Here is a 20,757-nt window from a genome sequence, read left to right on the forward strand (position 1 = left end):
CCGTCTCCCCAGCTCCTAGTTCAGACAAACATCTCTCTCAGCCAAAGGGACTCATTCAGTCTAGGGAGAAGCACATATACATGAACTGTCCAGGTCCTTTCCATGTGAGACGCTCAGGACTGAACCCAGGGCCTCAGCATGCTAAGGAGGCGCTCTAACTCGGAGTCAAGACAACGCCAGCCTGATCCAGAGAATGTTTGGCTTTTATTAGTGTTTTGCCTATGTTGTGCCTGAGGAGGACAGAAGAGGGCGCTGAATATCCTGGAACCGGATTCATAGATGGTTGTGAACTGTGCTGGGGACCTAATCCAGGTGTTCTCCAGGACCGGTAAGGGCTCTCAACCATTGGGCCATCTCTCAAGACTCTTATCTGCATTGTGTCTGTGTGAAGATGTGTGTGGGCATGCAAGCTACAGCATCAGAGGACGTGACCATCAGAGGACGTGACCATCAGAGGACGTGACCATCAGAGGACGATTTACAGGCGTGAGTTGTCTCTTTCTACCATATGGATTCAGGGGCTTGAACTCCGATTGTCAGCTTGTTGGTAAGTGCCCTTTCCCACTGAGCCATCCCTCTAGTCCCCAAGATGGATTTATATATATACACACACACAACTTAGCTGTTAGGGACATCACGTCTGTGCTTGGACCTTCTCTATGGGGGTTGCTCTTTGAGGTCTGCCAGAAGGCAGAGATGCATTTAGATGCCTTCTGAAGCAGATGAGGTGATCTATGTCCTCCCACGTCACCCTAGCTTTTTTCAGGGGACTCGCAATTCCTTTCTTTTTGCTTCCATGCCCCCAGCCGCTGTGTGCCTGCTCTCTGGTGTGTCTGTCATTTGCTACTTTCTTTTTTGTCTACTTCTCTGAGGTACAACTGTCCTTTCCCTACTTCCCCACAATCTCTCATCTTTTTAGGTGTTGTGAAGGTTTGAAGGCAGGAGCACCCTATGAGGCTTCCAGCTTCCTTCCTCTGTGGGCCTCTTCCTTCTAATCCATCATTCCACCGTCACTACAGAGACATCTTCTAACACTGAATAAAATCTCTCTCCCATCCAAACCCTTCGAAGGTCTCCACTACACTCTGGCTTAAACAGTTCCCAGGATAACATTTTAGATCCTCTTCATAATCCATTGAACAAACATTTATTGAATTCCTCCATGAAGTCCTTGTTACTTTGGTTTAAGCTCAAGGAGTAAGGGGCTGGAGAGATGGGTCAGTGGCTAAAAGCACTGGCTTTTCTTCCAGAGAACCTCAGTTAGAGTCCTACTACCCACGTGGTGGTTCACAACCATCTGTAAATCCAATTCCAGGGGATCACAGCCCTCTTTTGGCTGCAACAGGCACTAAGAACACAGATAGACATACATGCAGGTAAAACATGTAAAAACATACAATTCAGTCACAGACAACTCACTATCATGAGGGAAGCAGTTAGGTAGAAGGAGCAAAGGGCCCCTGGGGTCCGCAGTGCGGTCTCTCAAGCTGTCTCCATCTTCATCTCCCAACATCCCTTGCTAATGCAGCCGAATGGCACCAGACCTTCCATAGTTATCATCTCCTAGGCTTCTATACTGCAATCTACATCCCATACAGGTTTAAAATTTTCTTTATCCTTTTCTGACCCCTTGGCTAGAAGTGGACTTGGCCACCAGGTGGACATGTTTCCTTCTCATCCACAGATACTGGCGTTTAACTCGGGCTCCATCTGTGAACTTGCGTTGTTCTACTGCACACTCCACAGAGCAAGGCCTCCTCTGCCCCCATTCCCCCCGCCCCCATATCCTCCCTTGACCCATTAGCATTCAGCAGATAACCACCCTCCACAGCCTATGGATGGGCAGAGTCAGGAAGACAGCCTGCTGTTTCCCCTTCTCACTGGAGAACCCAGAGGTTTTTAGCACTTTAGGCAGAACAGCACATGCTAAATAACAAGGACGGCCAAGCGCAAGATGCCAGCACAAGACTCGCTGTCCAGAATTCACTGCACATTTCAAGATGGAGCCCGCAGAGAGCTGCACCACGGGCAGAGTCCCTCTGTGCACGGGGCGCTGAGTGACTACACCGATTCCAGACAGCAGCCGTGAAGCTGGCCGTGGCTCCGGAAGCAAGAAGCAAGGGTACTGGAACCAAAATGTCTGTTAGGGAAAACAAACCTGGCTTTACCTTATTAACAGACTTCAATACCTTGGATAATTCAGGTCCTTTCCTTGGAGAGGACTGTGGGGTTAAATGCCTCAGACCTTGCTGAGGTGGGAAATCCATTCCCACAAACATCCAACACAGTGAGGTGGTGCTCACTCTTAGACTCCCCATACTTCCCTACAAAACCCTTCCCCCCACCCCTAAATCCAACCCCAGAAGGAGCAAAGGAGACAAAGGCCTCATGCCACATTCTAGAGAACACAGCGAGAGCTGGCAGGTAGAACGAGCTGTTACACCTGGAAACTAGCTTTCTCTGCTTGATGAAAGGAAAGGGGGGGGGGGGCTCCATTCTGCGGCAGACAAGGTCATTCCAGGCTCTTGGATCCTAACAAAAGGACAGGGCTTCCCGTGGATCATCCATCCCAAAGTCTTCCAAAGCACCTGGCATATTTCAGTAGATCAGTGAGCGGTGCCCAGGGGAACTACCATCCCGCCTCCCATTCTGGACCAGGCTCCTTCCTAGTATCGAGCATGGCAATTTATTTTATTAATGTAAACATGAGGGAAGATATATAATTTCTGCAGGTCAATGGAAGCATCCCCTGCAGGCTAGGTACTCTCACGCTACCGTCTTTGCCAGCAAGACTGAAGGGGAAGTGGCAGCAAGTGGCAGCCTGGGGCCCGAGGTGGCAGGCCTTTGGGCCGGCTGGAAGGAAATGACCGCTTTTGCTGGTGAATTTGCAACTGTCCTGATTCTTTCCATCAAGACTCAGAATTCCACCACACTCGGTCCTAGTTCTGCCTTCTTTTCTTTAGAGGGAAGGGCAGACTAACACAGGCCAGCAGGTAGAATGAGGGCTCCGGACTCCTGGAGACTGGGAGTCCTCCCCTCACTCCTCCCTCGAGCTGCTTAGCCTGGGGGAATGTTCTGGATGACGGTGGCCATCATGTGAGGGACCCAGAGGCGCTCCACAGCTGAGGCAACCGTTCTAGGGGAGCAGCACTCGATCCCTAGAAGTCCTGGTCCCATAGGCAGCACTGTGAACTAAGGGACAGCACGAAAGGCCGCTGTCCTCAAAGGTGCCAATGAGACCTAGTTATCAGACCAGAATTTCTAGATGAGGGAATGAATCTTCCAGTCCATTCTGAAGATACTGGCTGGAGACAAATCATTTCCTGGAGTAAGAGGTAGGAAAGGAAAAACAGCAAAGACTCACTCTGATTCTAGAAAGGAGAAAAAAAAAACAAAGATTTTTCTTAGGTTATCTTTTACAAAGGCCTCTGGAATGGTAAAGCTAATTAGTCCTCCCTTTTCCCTCTTTGTGAAGTTGAGGATGAAGCAGGGCAAGTGCTCTGCCACTTAGGCCATATTCAGCCCTAAAGTCATTGTCATCACTTCTACCTAGTGAATCAGGAAGTGCTCAGGAGTCACATCCCAGTGCACCAGGAGCTACCACCCGCGTCACCTACAGCCTGACCACCTGGACATTTGATACGGATCGTCAAAAGTGGTAAGACGGCCGACTGCAGACAGCGTACAGTACTGGTTAAAAGCTGCACACCTAATAGGGACAAGGGCACACAGGGCCCCTCCCTAACCAAGAAGCTGCCTGCAGTTTGTGCCTGCTGGAAAAGGGGAAATCGGTTTTCTCCAATGCAGTCTCACTGGATTTATCAGCCATATGCCAGGGCAGGCCCAATGCTCAGAGGCAGTTTGGTCAATATAAAACAAACTCAGTGGTGTTTTTTGGATTTTTTGTTTCATTTTGTTTTGTTTTGGCACTCTTGTCTTATTGGTCTTTTCCCTGTTTTGATTTTCATTTTTGTAGGGTTTGTTTGTTTGTTTGTTTGTTTTGGTGCTTTTTGTTGTTGTTGGTTTGGTTTGGTTTTTTGAGACAGGGTTTCTCTGTAGCTTTGGAGCCTGTCCTGGAACTCACTCTGTAAACCAGGCTGACCTCGAACTCACAGAGATTCCCCCCTGCCTCTGCCTCCTGAGTGCTGGGATTAAAGGAATGCACCACTACCACCTGGCTGGTTGGTTTTTTGGGTTTTTTTGGGGGGGCGGTGAGAAAGAGAAAGAACAAAATTGGGTGGCAAGAGAGGTTCAGAAGATGAGGAAGGAGTTGAGGGAGGAGAAACATGATCAAAATATATTGTATGAAAAAATGTTTTAATAAAAAAACATGGCAGGGTGGTAGTAACTCACACCTTTAATCCCAGCACTCGGGAGGCAGAGGCATGCAGATCTCTGTGAGTTTGAGGCCAGCCTGGTTTACAGAGGTAGTTCTAGAACAACCGGAACTATACAAAGAAATCCTGTCTTGAAAACCCGAAAAGAAGGGGTTGGAGAGATAGCTCAGTGGCTAAGAGTACTAGTTGGTCTTTCAGAGGATCCGGATCCAATTCCCAGCACCCACATGCCAGCTCACAACTGTCTGTAACCCCAAGATCTGACACCTTCTCACAAACATACATACAAACAAAACACCAATGCACATAAAGTAAAAAGAAATAAATTTAAAAAGAAAAACCAAAAAGAAAAGAAAACTAAAAACAAAGAAGCTGTGTGCCAAGAACTGGATGTCAGGGCACAGATTTGTAACCCCAGCATTTGAAGAACAGAGATAGGAGGACGGGGAGCTTGAAACTAGTGTGACTTTGTCCCAAACAATTTCTTGAAATAATAATGCTTTTTTTAAAAGGGGAGGAAAAAGGAGGCAGTGGCAGCATGCTTTCGGACAGTAGTTACTTAGCCTCTCTGCCTCAGTCTCCCCATTTGACAAAGACACATCTGAGAGGACTGAGCGCAGCGTTTCCAACAGCAAAAATAACGCCTTTGTCCAAGCCGAGCAAGAGCAGATAACCACAGTCACGATGATCACCACCGCCGAGGCCACCTCAATCATCCTTGCGACCTTATTAACTGGGCTCTCTAACCCCGTGATCATAATCTCTACCCAGATCCACATCTGGCTCAGTGACCAACCCATTCCTTCTATCTGTGCATCCAGGGAAGGACGATGGGCCTGTGGTGACGTCTGCAGACAGGCTTTAAGCTCACAGCGGCACAGTAAAGGGGAAGAGATGCTGTCTATCTGTCCTGAGTCCATTGCTCGAGTAAAGTTGGGCAAACCTTGACTTTCTTTACCTACAAACTCTGGCTCAAATAACACCTGCCTTGCCAACCTCAGTACTGCCATGGGGATTCCAGGAGCTATAGTTTGCGAATCTGCTATTTGGAAAGTAAACTGTTATTACATTTACGGAACAAAGCCCTGATCCACCACGTGGCCCCCTGCGCTGCTCCTCCCCTCACCCAACCACCGTTTATCACACGAAAGCCCTTTTCTTACAGGGCTCTCGGGTTTCTTAGTCCACACCTGAGAGTTAGGCATTCTGCTGAATACAGCTCATCTTTTGTGAGCTTGCTTACTTATCTATCAGTTGTCGTGGTCTGCTGACTTCAGGGACAATTGTTAGAATCCATTATTTGTCCTGAAAGCAGAGGGCCAGATCTGCCATCTGGTCACCCCTAATATTCTCAGAGCCCTCTCAACCTGTGCTCTCCCAGCCTCCTGCAGAAATGCCTTCACTGGAGAGCCATTGGTTACACCCTCAGTTCTGACTCAAGAATAATAACGGAACAGATATTTGAAAGGTGGGTGGTAGAGATCTTGGGACTTGGGCATCAGAAATATTTGACTCAAAGCAGGAAGTGTGGCTCACACGATAATCCAGGCACGTGAAAGGCTGAGGCAGGAGGCTCCCAAGAACTAGGCTAGACTGAGGAGAGGAGGAGGAGAGAAGAAAAAGAGGAAAGGAAGGAATAGGGAATAGATGGGTTGTTCAGCAGCCAGCAGCCAAGACCAAGTGCTGCTCTTTGGGAGGCCGTGAGTTTGGTTCCCAGCACCCACACTGTACCTGTAACGCTAGCTACAGGGCACCGGAAATGGTCCCCGGGGCCCTGAGAGTACTGCCCTCACGTGCGCAGACCCCACCCAGATACATACATACATACATAGGTAAAAATAAAGACAGGGGGCTGAAGAGATGCTCAGAGGTTGCGAGCGCTCACCTCTGTTGTTCTTGTTCCATTCCCAGCATCAGGGCAGCTCACAACCATCTGTAACTCCAGTTCCAGGGGATCTGATGCCTCCATGAGTACCAGACATCCACATGGTACACATACATAAATGCAGGCAAAACACTCATACACATTAAAAGAATACATAAATCTTTACATAGCCCTAGGTAGCCTGGAACTCACAGCGATCCACCGGCCTCCGCCTTTCCGAGGGCTGGGATTAAAGGAGCACACCACCACATCTGGCTTAAATACATAAATCTTTAAAGAGAATCAGAATAAAATCTTTAGATAGGCAGAAAGAAGAGCTGACGAAAGGACCACTCTGGTCAAATGTGGAGACAGTTTGTGCTCTGAGGGGATCAACAGTCTGGTTAGGGGAAGAAAGAGCAAAGCTATGTTTAGCCTTTTCTGTGGGTTCAGTTCTATCCAAGAGTCAGTGCAGGAAGTACTCTGCCACACCCTCTCTCCATGATTTTTCTTGTATTGTTCTTAATTGTCTTGTTTGTTTGAGAAAAAGCTTCACTCTGTATCCTAGACCATCTTACCCCGGAGATGATTTGTCTGCCCCAGCCTCCACACCACACCTCAGGCTGTCCCTATACAAACCCTCTCTTTCTCTCTGTCTATGTGTGTGTTCTGATTTTTACTATTGTTTTTGTCATTATTTTCTGTGGCACTGGGGACAGAACTTGAGTCGTTGTGCATTCTAGGCAAGTATTCTACATCAGAGCTACATCTCCAACCCCTATTAATTCACATTGACAGACTTATTAAATAAAACTTTTCTTTGGCTAGAAAGATAACTTAGTGGTTAAGAGTACTCATTGCTTTTCCAGAGGACTGAAGCTTGGTTTCCAGTACCCACATAACTTTAGCTCCAACCCAGGGGATGCAATGCCGCTGGCCATTCTGGGCACAAGTACTCACATGTACAAATCCACATGCCGACACATACACATAATTAAAATTAATAAAAAGGGACTGCAAGAGATGGTTTACCAGTTAAGAGCCCTGGCTATTCTTTCTGCAGACCCGAGTTCAGTTCCCAGCATCCACACAGTGACTCAAGGGTGCTGCATGAACATGGTGTATAGACATATATGCAGGCAAAACACACCCACACATAAAATAAAAATAAAGACTAGAAGATTTTTTTTAAAGATTTATTTATTCATTCAGTTTTTAAATTTATTATGTATGTGTGTATCCCTGCTCACCAGAAGAGGACACCAGATCTTATTATCAATGGTTGTGAGCCACCACCATGTGGTTGCGGGGAGTTGAACTCAGGGCCTCTGGAAGAGCAGCAGCCAGGGTTCTTAACCTTCCACTCAATGCTCTTTTCTCTTTCTTTCTTTCTTTTCTCTCTTTCTTTCTTTCTTTCTTTCTTCCTTTCTCCTTTGGTTTTTCAAGACAGGGTTTTTCTGTGTAGCTTTGAAGCCTGTCATGGAATTTGCTCTGTAAAACAGGCTGTCCTCAAACTTACAAGAGATCCTCCTGCCTCTGCCACCTGAGTGCTGGGATTAAAGGCGTGTGCCACCACCAACTGGCCTAGCCAGTGCTCTTAACCACTGAGCTATCTCTCTAGCCCTAAAAGTTGTAAATAACAAAAATAAACTTTTAAAAAAAATTTTGGGGGGCCAGGTAGTGGTGGCACACGTCTTTAATCCCAGCACTCAGGAGGCGGAGGCAGGTGGATCTCTGTGAGTTTGAGGCGAGCCTGGTCTACAGAATAAGTTCAAGACATCCAGGGTTGTCTCAAAACACCAATTTTTTTTAAACTTGTATTTATTTTGTGCGTGTGTTTATGTGTGTTCATGCCATGGCACATATGTAGAGGTCAAAGGACAGCTTCCTGAAGCCATTCTCCTGTCAGCTTGTGGGATCTGGTGATTCAACTGGAGCCTCAGGCCTGTGGGCAAGAACCTGTACCCAGAGGCCCCCTTCCTGGGCCTGAATATGGATAAAAGCTTTTAGTGGAGCCGGGCGGTGGTGGCGCATGCCTTTAATCCCAGCACTTGGGAGGCAGAGGCAGGCGGATCTCTGTGAGTTCGAGACCAGCCTGGTCTACAGAGCTAGTTCCAGGACAGGCTCCAAAGCCACAGAGAAACCCTGTCTTGAAAAACCAAAAAAAAAAAAAAAAAAAAAAGAGCTTTTAGTGGAATCTGTGACTTCCCGTTTTCCTCTTCTTCTTCTTCTTTTTTTTTTTTTGTTTTTTTTTTGTTTGTTTGTTTGTTTTTTTTTTTTTGTTTTTCGAGACAGGGTTTCTCTGTGGCTTTGGAGCCTTGCTGGAATCTTCTTTTTTTTTTTTTTTGAGTCAGGGTCTACCACAGCCTAGACTGGTCTTAATATCCTTAGATTTCTTTTTTTTTTTTTAATTTATTTATTATGTACACTGTGTTCAGCCTCTATGCCTGCAGGCCAGAAGAGGGCACCAGATCTCATTATAGATGGCTGTGAGCCACCATGTGGTTGCTGGGAATTGAACTCAGGACCCCTGGAAGAGCAGTCAGTGCTCTTAACCTCTGAGCCATCTCTCCAGCCCCTGTCCTTGGATTTCTTTAACTCCCCATCTTCGGTGCTTCCCTGGAGCGTGGATCACACTGTGAACCACTAGGCCTGGTTTTCTTTGGAACAGGGTCTCACTCTGTAGCCCTGGCTGGTCTGAAATTTGTTCTGTAAACCAAGCTAGCTTTGAACTTGTGGTGATCCTCCTGCCTCTTGCTTTCCAAGTGCTGGGATTACAAGCCTATACACTCAACTCCTGGTTCCCTCGCTGCGTTTTAAAATTCATTTTACGGGGTCTTGTGGCGTCTATCCCTTGCTTGCTCATAGAGCTGCTGCTCCCCATGCCTCAGCACCACGAGGCAGGGAGCACAGGCACAAGCCGTTATCTGAGCTGAAATATGCACTAAAAATTTCATTACATCACTGTGGGGGGGGTCACATTTGTGGAGGGCAGAGGATAACTGGCAGGAACCAGTGCTCGCCTTCTGCTATGTGAGTACCAGGGATCGAACTCGGGCCTTCAGACTTGGCAGCAGATGCTTTATGGGCTGAGCCAGCTCATTGGCTCTAGAACATGTGTTTTCACAAACACCCAGGCGACGCCCAGGGGGTCAGGGCAGCATATCTGGTAACAATTTCATTTCCGCGGCAGGAATGAGGGTGACTGAGCAGTGCTAGCCTCTTCTCATGGATTTTTGTATATGACGTTCCTTCAGAGACACCTAGGCTTTGAAAGAGCACTCCTTACGGTCTCCCTGACCCTTCCACACAGTGGAAACACCAGGTTCCTGTCATTCTGTCCCTTCCCTTCTCATTATGGGGCCAGCCTTATCTGACAACAGCGATCTAAAGTGCACTTCGTGGTGGGGGCGGTCAGCACTATAGAAATAGGCCAAGCCAGGGTCATCTTTTGAGGAGAATCTACAGGTCTCCATCAATCCATCCACCCTCCTGCATACTCAACACTCCAGAAAGATCAAGAGAAGAGCGGACAGCGTGCCAACCTATCCAGGGAAGAAGGGGAGGCACCTACCTGAGCTCTCACATCCTTTCTGACCAGAGTCAGGCAGTGGCAGTGTGCTGCGGGCCCTGTGTGCGCGGGTCCCTTGTAGTACCTGGGTCCCTTGTAGTACCTGGGTCCCTTGTCGTACCTGGGTCCCTTGTAGTACCTGGGTCCCTTGTCGTACCTGGGTCCCTTGTCGTACCTGGGTCCCTTGTCGTACCTGGGTCCCTTGTAGTACCTGAATGGCTTCTGCTAGGCCGAGGGTCCAGCCGGGCCTGAGTGGCAACTACCAGAAGGTCATTCAGAGATTTGGCATGGCTGTGAGAACCCTGCAGGAGGAGGACGGAGGGCACATCCATCTCTCTCTTCCTGCCAGAGCTGTGGCTGTGGGAGCACCACTCCTTGGGCAAGGACAGGTTTTCTGGAAAGGTAAAGTCATTGGCATCATCAGCTTGTGCTGCTATAGTTAGCACAATCTCCTGGCGAAGGCTCCCAATGGAATCATAGTCAGCCATTGCTCCTTCCTTCACATAGTTTCTGTGGCCCAAGATTGGCACAGACCATGGGTCTCATGTGAACAAGAGCTGGGAATATTGACTATCAGCCAGCACTCTATTAACTCTTTGGTTCAATGGGGATAGAGACTCTTTAATAAAGTGAATGGGTCAGGGGCTGGAGGGATGGCTCAGTGGTTAAGAGCACTGGCTGCTCTTCCAGGGGACCCATATGGCAATTCAGAATTGTCTATAACTCCAGTTCCAGAGGATCTGACACCCTCACCCAGACATATATGCAGGCAAAACACCAGTGCACATTAAATAAATAATTTTAAAAAATATTTATTTATTATATATACAATATTCTGTCTGTGTGTATGTCTGCAGGCCAGAAGAGGGCACCAGACCTCATTACAGATGGTTGTGAGCCACCATGTGGTTGCCGGGAACTGAACTCAGGACCTTTGGAAGGGTGGGCAATGCTCTTAACCACTGAGCCATCTCTCCAGCCCCCAATAAATAATTTTTTAAAATATTTATTTATTTATTATGTATACAATATTCTGTCTGTGTGTATGCCTGAAGGCCAGAAGAGGGCACCAGACCTCTTTACAGATGGTTGTGAACCACCATGTGGTTGCTGGGAATTGAACTCAGGACCTTTGGAAGAGCAGGCAATGCTCTTAACCACTGAGCCATCTCTCCAGCCCCCCAATAAATAATTTTTAAAAAATTATAAAAGAAAGAGTATGGGCCATGTCTCCATCATCAGGAAGGATCTAACCCTTCTCTTGCTCCGGGAATCCCCAAACCTGGGGCTTCTTTCAACAGGTTCCTTTCTCTCTAATGTTGCACTAGTTTGAATTTGCCATTGCTAGTTTTGTGATTGTTTTTAGTAATTTTTTTATATTTTATGTATATGGGTGTTTTGCCTGTATGTCTGTCTGTGCACCTGATGTGTGCCTGATGCCCACAGAGGCCAAAAGAGGGCATCAGATGCCCTAGGATGGAGTTATAGACAGTTGTGAGCAGCCTTGTGGGTGTGTCAAAAATAGCCAGTGATCTTCACTGTTAAGCCATTTCTCTAACCTTTAGTTTTATAATTGAAAATACTTTATTATTGTTGTGTATGTGGACATATGCACGGGTTAGCATGCTACAATATACAAGTGGGGGTCAGAGAATAATTTTGTGGAACCAGTTCTTCCCACCCACCTTTATGTAGGTTCCAGTGATCAAATTCGGGTCACCAGGGTGGTGTGGCAAGCACCCTTTCATCTGCTGAGCCATCTCACCAATCCTGCTAATTTTTATTTATTTTTCTAAAAATTTTAATGTCAGGCAGTGGTAGCACAGGCCTTTAATCCCAGCACTAGAGAGGCAGAGGCAGGAGGATCTCTGTGAGTTTGAAGTCAACCTGTTCTACAGACAGGACAGCCAAGGCTACACAGAAAAACCCTGTCATCCCCGCCAAAAAAAAAAAAATTAAAAAATTAAAAATTGTTGAGGCTAGAGCTATAGCCTAACAGGTGAGACACTGGCTACTCTTCCAGAGAACCCAGGTTCAAATCCTAGCACCCATAGAGTGGCTTGTAATTGTCTGTCAGGCCAATCCCAGGGAATCCAACTCCCTCTTCTGGTCCCCACTGGCCCCCAAAGGCATCTGGTACAAACGTGGTATGCAGATATATATGTAGACAAAACACCCATACACATAAAACCAAAGAATAAAATTAATTAAAATAAATTTTATTTGTTTTTATGATGTGTATATACCCACACGTCTATATGAGAACCACTTGGGTACAGGTACTCAAGGAGGCCAGAAGAGGGCTTTGGCTATCCTGGCGCTGGAGCTACACAGACAGTTCTAAGCCGTCCAGCACGGGTGCTGGCCATTATTTATCTCTTTGAGAAAGTGTCTTGTGTAGCTCAGGCTGGCTGCAGACTCATGGTCCTCTTGTCTCAACCCCGATTCTGATTCTGATATTTCAGGCATGCCCCACCAGACCTGGCCCTGATGCTAGAGTTAAGGTTTAGTCACCCGATGTTCCTAAGGGAAAACGGAACCTACAGTGGCTAGCCATAGGTGAGCTTCATTCCCCTTCCGCTCCCCACCATTGCTGTCCAAACACTCTCACATCCAAGACCCTAAAGCAATGTCTGCCCCATCACCAACGCAGACCTCAAAAGCCATGAGCCTACAAACTATATTCTCTCCAGAAGCTAATGACAGGAGTCGTTTTGTCAGCACGCTCCAGCACTCACGTGACTTGGGGGCCGGGAACAAGGAGCGCCTCTTCTTCATCTGAACCTTCTGCAGAATCTCCGACATCAGGTGCTGCCGCCTCACTTCGTTCTTGATCAGGGTCAAACTCATGTCCAAACTCCTGAGTTTGGAAGACATGGGAGGTTTGGATTTTTTCTCCTGGACCAGCTTCTGGGGGGCCCTCTGCTGCTTGCCCTTCCAGGAGACCGTTTGGACACTCTCCGAACTGCTGCACTCAGGGCTGGAGGTCAAGCTCAGGCTGGCCAGGGATTCCAGAGAGGTTGAGAGCTGGGCTGTGGGTTCTGGGGAAGTTTCTACAGGTGTTAAAGGCTGAAAGAGAAAACAGCCTGGAATGAGATTACAGGAGGCGGAGGACTCCCTTCTAGCTCCTCTAGAAAGAAAGGGCGGAAATGGTCCCGGGTGGTGACAGGAGAGGAGGCCCAGTGGTTAAGAGCACTGGCTGCTCCAGTTCCACAAGATCTGATAACCTCTTCTGGTCACTGTGAACACCTGGCACACATGTGGTGGCACACATGATGCACATGCAAACACACACATACACATATCCACACAATTTTTAAAAATTAATCCTAAAGTTGGCTCTGGGCAGGGTATGGTGGCACATGCCTTTAATCCCAACACTCAGGAGGCAGAGGCAGCCAGATCTCTATAAATTCAAGCTGGTCTGCATAGTGAGTTCCAGGACAGCAAGAGCTATATAGAGTGTCTCAAAAAAAAAAAAAAGTTGGTTCTAGGATAACCCAAGCATTGTTCCATTAGCATACAATAACTTTATCATTTATTTTTATTTTGTGTCCATTGGTGTTTTGCCTGCTTGTGTTGTCTGTGTGAGGGCATCAGACCCCCTGAAACTGGAGCTACAGACAGTTGTGAGCTGCCATGTGCTCTTAACCACTGAGCCATCTCTCCAGCCCTGTAGGTCAACTTTTTACTCTCTTTATTGTTGTTTTGCTGCTATCCTCAACAATTTCTGCCAAACCCAAGGTCATGGAACCCCAAGGCACATTCTTTGTTTAAGTGATTTGAGTCTAAATTTTTGATTTTTGTTGTTGCTTTTGAGATAGGGCTCTTTCTTTCTTTTTTTGGTTTTCCGAGACAGGGTTTCTCTGTAGCTTTGGAACATATCCTGGAACCAGCTCTTGTAGACCAGGCTGGCCTGGAACTCACAGAGATTCACCTGCCTCTGCCTCCTGAGTGCTGGGATTAAAAGCGTGTGCCACCACCGCCCGGCACACAGTGCTGACAGCACCTAGATTTTTGACACCCCCACCCTACCCCCATGAAGAAAAGGAGCATGAAGGGGGAACCTGCCTTTAGAAAGCAGGTGGGGAAAAGTCTTCCTCAAAGCCATTCCAGGCTTACCCTCCAGCAGGCAATGCCGTCCTACTGTGTCAGTTCCACAACCAGGGAAACTGTGACTCCAGTAGACACAGTGGGTACTCAAAGAGCTCCAAGTGAGGGACAGGGAAAGCCCCTCTACCCCTCAGCGCGGCCCTTGACTTACCAGGCCACTGCTGACTATATTCACTGAATTGGCCGACTTCACTTCCTTGATTGTGGAATTGCATTTACGGAGCTCTGTCCCAGAGCTGGTGGGATTTGAACTCCTCAGGTCAGGGACAGAACTGTAATGCCTCGCTGACATGGGCTTGCAGGGAGTGAGGGTGGCCTCCTTCTTGGAGTCCGTCTGGTGGAGGCTACCGGCAGTTTCAGTTTTCCTTATGCCTCTGATGTTCAAGAACAGGCCAGGTGTGCAGGATACTAAAGCCACTGGGTGGTAGCTCTGGGAAGGAGGAAACCAGACACACAGCCCGTGGGGACCACCATCAGACTCATCTGCACCCCAGGGAAGGTGCAAAAGAGGTGAAGAGAAAGGAAACAGGATGCACCAGAGACTTTCTAGTCTGGAACTCTTAGCCCGGGGTTCCGGAACCCTTACAAAAGCCTGTGGCTGGATTGGGGAGCGAGTCATTAGCAACTTGAAACTGAGATTTCAAACAGTACAGTGTGTACTTGATGGAAGGTACTCCACAGCTTTCACCAGATTCCTAAAGAGTCTGTGACCCAACAAAGTTGAAAACCCCAAGCCAGCTCTAGTCCTGTCCTTCCAGGCAAGTCTTCAAGACTAAGGAGACAGTTAGGGATGGTGGCACACTCCTGTAATCCCAGCGCTCCACTAGCGGGAGCAGGAGGATCACCACAAGTTATAGCATGGTCTACTGAGTGAGTTCCAGGCCAGCCAGTGAGACTGAGACATTTTGAAAAAAAAAAAAAAAAAAAAAACCAAAAGATTAGACAGAGGGGGCTGGCATTCTAGTGCTCAGTTAGCAGCCCAGGGTATGTGAGGCCCTGGTTTGGTCTCCAGCACTTTACTAACCAGGCCTTGTGCCTCACGCCTGTAATCCCAGCACTTAGGAGGTGGAGGCCGGAGAATCAGTTCTACATTATTTTGTGCAACAGAACAAGTTTGGGGTCAGCCTGTGCTACATGAGACCCCCACCTTAAACAAGCAAACAAACAAACAAACAAAACCCCACAAAAAACAAAACCCAAGAATGATACGGAGATGTATAGAAAGTCATTCACGTCTTTTCACTAAGAACCGGAGGTGGAGGAAATAGAAGCCACAGACTTAGCTCCCAGGACAATGAGGCAGCTCACCAAGGGCTGGGCCACCTTGTGCAGAGAGCAAGCAGGCAGGAAGCCCCTTTTCAGGCATCCCCAGGAAGTATTCTGAGGACTACGTCTCCCAGCAGCCCTCCTCAGGAGCCTGCCCGAGGGCCATTCCCAGCCAGGTTGGAGATGAGGGCAGTGGAGCACACTCCCTACGGGGCTCAGGTCAGGTCCCAGCACAGCGAGGCTGCTCTTACTTCCAGAGGCAGAAAGGACAGACAGACCTGTGAGCATTCTCTACTGTCAGGATGGAGGGATCCTCTAACAGACGCCAGGTCTGTGTGCCTTCTAGATCCCTTCTTTGTAGTTCAGCCCTTAGGGCAGCCCGTCAGTGAGTCTGTGCTCGGAGCAGAGGTCTCCGTGGTACCCTCCCACGGATCGGCCCAAGCTGGGGCAGGGTGCTGGTTAGACACACACCCCCCTCATCTGAGTTTACTTGTTTGGGGGGATGGATGGCTGTCTTGCACTTCTGCTGCTGTCTCTGTTGCCCGGTTTTCAGGATCCTGTCTCTTGCCTGCTCACCCACAGACTCGCCCGGCATCTCTGTCTTCTTTTCTTTCTTTAGGAATGATTTTTTTTCCTGTTTCTGCTTCAGCTCCTGGATCAGTTGCCTGTTGATTGAAGAGCAGGTGAGTATCATGGACAGAGTGGAGAGGGGCTAAAGAGATGGCTCAGTGGTTAAGAGCACCTGTTGTTCTTCTATAGGACCCTGGTTCAAATCCTAGCACCCACATGGCAGCTCACTACTATCTGTAACTCCAGCTCCAGGGGATTCTGCAAACACTGAATGCACATACCGCACAGACGTACATGCACAAAACACCCACAGACACAAAGTAAAATGAAATAGATGGGAGGGAGAAACAGGTTCCTGCACAAGTGACTGAAGGCCAAGAATGGCGTTGGGTAAGAAGGAGCCATCCTTCTGATTTTCTCCTGACTAGGGAATAAAGAACCATCCTTCCAACCACCCCCAGACTAGGGAATAGCACCCTTTCAAGGAAGATCGCACAGAAAGGGGGACATTTACTTCCCCCTTCCCTGGAAAGAGGATTTGGGTAGGAGGACTAAGGCCCAGGGGCTCCCATGTTGAGCCACTTCATATGCTGGGCTCTCTGGCCAGTGAATCCTGGGACTGGACGAAAGATGGTACACCAGGGCACATCACCTGGTCTCAGGAGTCAGGAAACAGGGTAATCCTCCGCTGTCATCTTGTTCTGTGACCTACTCTCTGCTCTGGCATCCCCTCTCATCAATGGGGAACTTGGTGGGAAGTGGACCTAATCAGATGGTTCCCTTCGAGCTCTCGGATTTCATAAAGCCTGAACACATAACACACTTCTGAGCAGTGGGGCGGAGCATCTGTCCACTCACTGCACTGTGGAATCTTCCAGTTCCTGGTCTTTATGAGACCCGGACCGAATGCTCTTCTGTCACTGCAAGGTTGGGAACTGAGACCCAGAAGTTCTCCCTACCACCTGGGCCACAGGTGGTCGCTACAATCCCCAGCCCACCTCAGCCTGAGCGGAAGTCTTCCTACCGGGCATACAGCTCTCGGGCTCGGGAAGCAACAGTATTCTGGAAGAGGGAGCTATTGTCCTGGAAGAACTTCTCATACTTCTCCAAATTCACACCCGGGTAGATGAGCCGGAACCCGCCACAGTTTTTCTTTTCGTATTCCTCGGTTTTCTGTAACCGCACTGCCTGGAAACCCTTGACCTCTTCCATCCTGTTGGGAAAGTGAATGCAGGGCTGCCCTTGTGTCTTCTTGGAAGGGTCATGTCCAAGCTGGGTGCCATCTAGGGCCCTGCATGTAACAGTGGTCGATCAGGATTTGCCAAATAAAAGCAAGAATGTTTGGGACCAGGGGTTCTAGGACTCCCGGGACAGCCGGTGTCACACTGCTCCAGGGAGGCGCATGCAAGGCCTGACAATTCCACCCAAGTCTCATCCACCTCCCCCTTGGCACAATCAGACCAGGCAGACTGTGACCACCTTCCCATTCCCGGCCCCCATTGCCCTTCTCTGGAGAACAGCAGCTTGTGTTTTGCTAAATGGGAGGACTTCTGAGATGGACTTAATGAGCCTTTGTGAGCCAGGATGCTCTGAAGCATCCTCACCCCACCCCCAGGAGGAGCTCAGGTAGAGAAGCTTCCTACACTGCAGCGATGTCAAAAACCACTGAGCTTTCCAGCCAAGTAACACAAAGGAGGACTTCGGTGTGCCAGCTGACACCTTCTTCCTGAGGGCATCAGAGACAGCAGCACAGTACAAGGCCTTCTGGGGTCCCCCGCAGCAGGGACCCTGGACTCTGGATCTAATTAGAGCTGTCACCAGCCAGTCGAATCTCCCCATGACAGTCTCCTGATGGGAATCGTGGTGTCCTTGGTTCCTTGGACAGAACCACACAGCACTACACTCTACCTCCTTTCCACCCGGCACGTAGAGCAGGAATCACATGATAAAGTGGCCATGAGCAGACACACGATGTACCGTCCTAGGCTCTGAGAAGGGGTGGTGCAAACTGAAAAGCAATCAGGCACCACCTTGCGCGGGCTCGGGGCCTTCTGGGGGCAGAATCTCTCTGAAGGAAGAAGACCCTGCTTCTAGTGCAAATGTTGCCCAGGAGAGGCCAAAGCAACTCCTGTCAGCACACGACAGGCCGAGTTGACAAAGCTTGCTTTCCAACAAAAACAAGAATTCTTTGGTTTCTTATACTGGTAATGTCTAACTCCACACATGATACTAATCAATTTATTTCATATAATTATATGTGTTCATTTTAACCTCCAGTTTCCAGGAACAAAGACACACAGTCTTAACAGAACTGTCCAGGTTGCTAAATTCTCCACCTTAAAGCAGCTTTCCATACAGGATTCCCATTTGTTAGCAATGATCCACTCTATTGGGCATGGTGATACACATCTGTAATCCCTTTTGAAGGGATTACAGTCAGCACTTTTGAAGCTGGGGCAGGAGGATTGCAAATTCTGTGGGAGCCTGAAGTACCTTTGATGCTACCTCAAAAAACAAAACAAGAACACATGAAGAATGCATCAAAAGAGTAAACAAAACTCCAAAAGATAAAAACCAAGGACTGGCTGAAGAGATGGTTTGCTAGCTTGAGGATCCTTGGTCAGAGCCCAACAGTCTCATAAAAAGCTGGGCGTGGCTGAGCATGCGTGGCTGAGCGGACATAAGCATGCGCATGCGCACAACCAGCCTAAAACCCTGATGCAGAAGTAGGTGGAGAGAGGAGGATCTCTGGGCTTGCTGAACAGCAGTCTAGCTCCAGAGTCAGGAAGGGAGCCTGTCTCAAAGGAATGAGATAGAGATACACAGAATAAGATACCTGATGGCCTTCTGTGGCCTCTGCACATGTGCATACCACACACACAAACACACGCATACACACGTGCATGTGTTAAAGACTACAGCAGAGACCCTGTCTCAAAAATAAAACAAGAAGACCGTCACAACAGCAAGGCCAGAGAATGTAGCTCAATGATTGAGGGTTTGCTGTTTGCCTACTATAGGTAATGCCATGAGCTTGAGACCGGTACCTTAGGCTTACTATTCAAGTGCTTCCACAATAGGATACAATTAGGGCTCTTTTAAAAATATGTATTTATTTAGTACATACGTATGCATATATGTATACATGCCACAGAGGGCACACGGAGGTCAAAGGACAACTTGGGGGAGCTGGTCCTCTCCTTCCGTCACATGGACTCTAGGGCTGGAATTCAGGTCATCCAGCTGACAGCATCTCACTGCCCCAACAGTCTAGAACCTTAACTTCTAACAAACTGTGGTGCTAGGCACTGTGGTAAAGCTTCATATCATGATGGCATTAAGTCCCCTACTAGCTCATGTAAATGCAGTCCCACTTCACTGAAAGAGCCCCAAAGCTTAAGGAAGAGACAGGAAGGCCACAGAATTGGTAGACCTTAGTTACAGCTGGGAACAGCACAGCCAGCCTCACTGAGGGCAGGGCAGAAAGAGAAGCCAGCCTCACTGAGGCAGGGCAGAAAGAGAAGCCAGCCTCACTGAGGCAGGGCAGAAAGAGAAGCCAGCCTCACTGAGGCAGGGCAGAAAGAGAAGTCAGCCTCACTGAGGGTAGGGCAGAAAGAGAAGGCTGCCTGGGGATGGGGCACTGCCATACCTGATCTCCCGAGACGGGCACTGCTGCAGGAACCGTCCCCGCTGTCTCTCTTCCTCCAAGACTTTCTTTTTGTCACAGTTCCCCAGGTTGATGAGGACCAATGCATCATAGAGGAGACTGTCTTTCACCTCTTTATCCAGCTTGGAGTCAGTGGAGAAGCTTGGAGAATGGTTGACCTGTGACGACAAAACAGCATTTGGGGATGAGGCAGACTAGTGTGAAAGCGGAGGTGAGGCCAAGATGCCACCTTCAGGGCCTGCCTCATGGTCCTAGCTGTGATTGTCAGGGAGCTGAGAGAGGTCTACACTGGAGCCCTTGGGAAGAGAGCAGGGAGAGCAGGAAGTAGAATTTCCTCTAGTGTAAGCAGGTGGGATTTTGTTTGTTTGTTTTTGAAACAGAGTCTCTCTCTATTGCCTTAGCTGGCCTGGAACTCAGTATGTAGGCCAGGCCGACCTGGAACAGAGATGCGCCTGCCTCAGCTGCCTGAGGACTGGGATTAAAGGCCGCACTACTGTAGTCACCTGCTCTTTATTCAGTGCCGTCTCCTCTGGAAGCAGAGTTCCCGCTCGGCAGGTCCTCGGCCACACGAGTGTGTGTCCTCCCGCTTGTGCTCTCCACAGCCCAGGATGGGAGGAAGAGGCCTGCAGTGACGGGATTAACCAGGCAGGACTGAGACAATAAGTGGCTGATGCCTGTAAGCCCCCTCAGGAGGCTGAGGCAAGAGAACTGTCACCAGTTTGGGGCCAAACTAGGCAATGCATTAAGTTCCAGAATAACTTGTGCTCTGAAACGGCACCCTATTTCAAATAAACAAGCAAATACAAACAAAAGGTAGGAGAGAAGAAAGGTCGGGAGGAATAAGGAAGGGAAGGAAGGAATGGGGAAGGGAAGAAGAGAGAAGTGAGCCCAGCAGTGGTTGTGCACACCATAATCCCAGCACTTGGGAAACAGAGGTGGATGGATCTCTGAGTTTGAGACCAGCCTGATCTACAGAGCTAGTTCTAGAACAGACAGGGCTACATAGAGAAACTCTGTCTCAAAAAGCAAAAAGAAAAGGGGGTTGTGGAAGAGGAGGGGAGAGGAAAAGAAAAAGAGGAAAGAACACCAGAGGAAGTGGCACATGCTTTATTTAATCCCTGCACTAGGAAGGCAGAGGCAGGTGGATCTCTGAGACCAGTCTGGCCTACAAAGTGAGTTCCAGGTCAAACAAGGCTACATGATGAGGAAGGAAGGAAGGAAGGAAGGAAGGAAGGAAGGAAGGGAGGAAGGAAGGGAGGGAGGCTGGAGAGATGGCTCAGTGGTTAAGAGCATGGGCTGCTCTTCCAGAAGACCCAGATTCAATTCCCAGCACCCACATGGCAGCTCACGCCTGTCTGTAACTCTAATT

At 48.6% G+C, this 20,757-nt stretch overlaps 1 protein-coding gene across 7 annotated transcripts in view; it reads right to left on the reverse strand.

Moving 5' to 3' along the window:
* Positions 1-1,749: 1,749 nt before the first annotated feature.
* The window catches only part of Ttll6 (tubulin tyrosine ligase like 6), a 32,034-nt gene continuing 13,026 nt past the window's right edge, over positions 1,750-20,757 (reverse strand). The window contains exons 10-16 of one of the 7 annotated variants that reach the window (XM_041665435.1): positions 19,371-19,546; positions 16,746-17,012; positions 15,642-15,816; positions 14,037-14,315; positions 12,511-12,841; positions 9,776-10,166; positions 1,750-3,323 (exon numbers count right to left, since the gene is read on the reverse strand). In XM_041665435.1, coding sequence (XP_041521369.1) covers positions 9,805-10,166; positions 12,511-12,841; positions 14,037-14,315; positions 15,642-15,816; positions 16,746-17,012; positions 19,371-19,546 — 1,590 coding nt within the window. In that variant the 3' untranslated portion in view covers positions 1,750-3,323; positions 9,776-9,804. Of the gene's footprint in view, positions 3,324-8,533; positions 10,167-12,510; positions 12,842-14,036; positions 14,316-15,641; positions 15,817-16,745; positions 17,013-19,370; positions 19,547-20,757 lie in introns of those variants that run through there. The other 6 variants (XM_041665436.1, XM_041665437.1, XM_041665439.1 and 3 more) reach the window with 6 other exon arrangements.

Source organism: Microtus oregoni, unplaced genomic scaffold (genome assembly GCF_018167655.1).
Source record: "Microtus oregoni isolate MIOR12 unplaced genomic scaffold, Mior012 000015F_ref0000493, whole genome shotgun sequence".
In the NCBI taxonomy this organism is placed as follows: Eukaryota; Metazoa; Chordata; class Mammalia; order Rodentia; family Cricetidae; genus Microtus; species Microtus oregoni.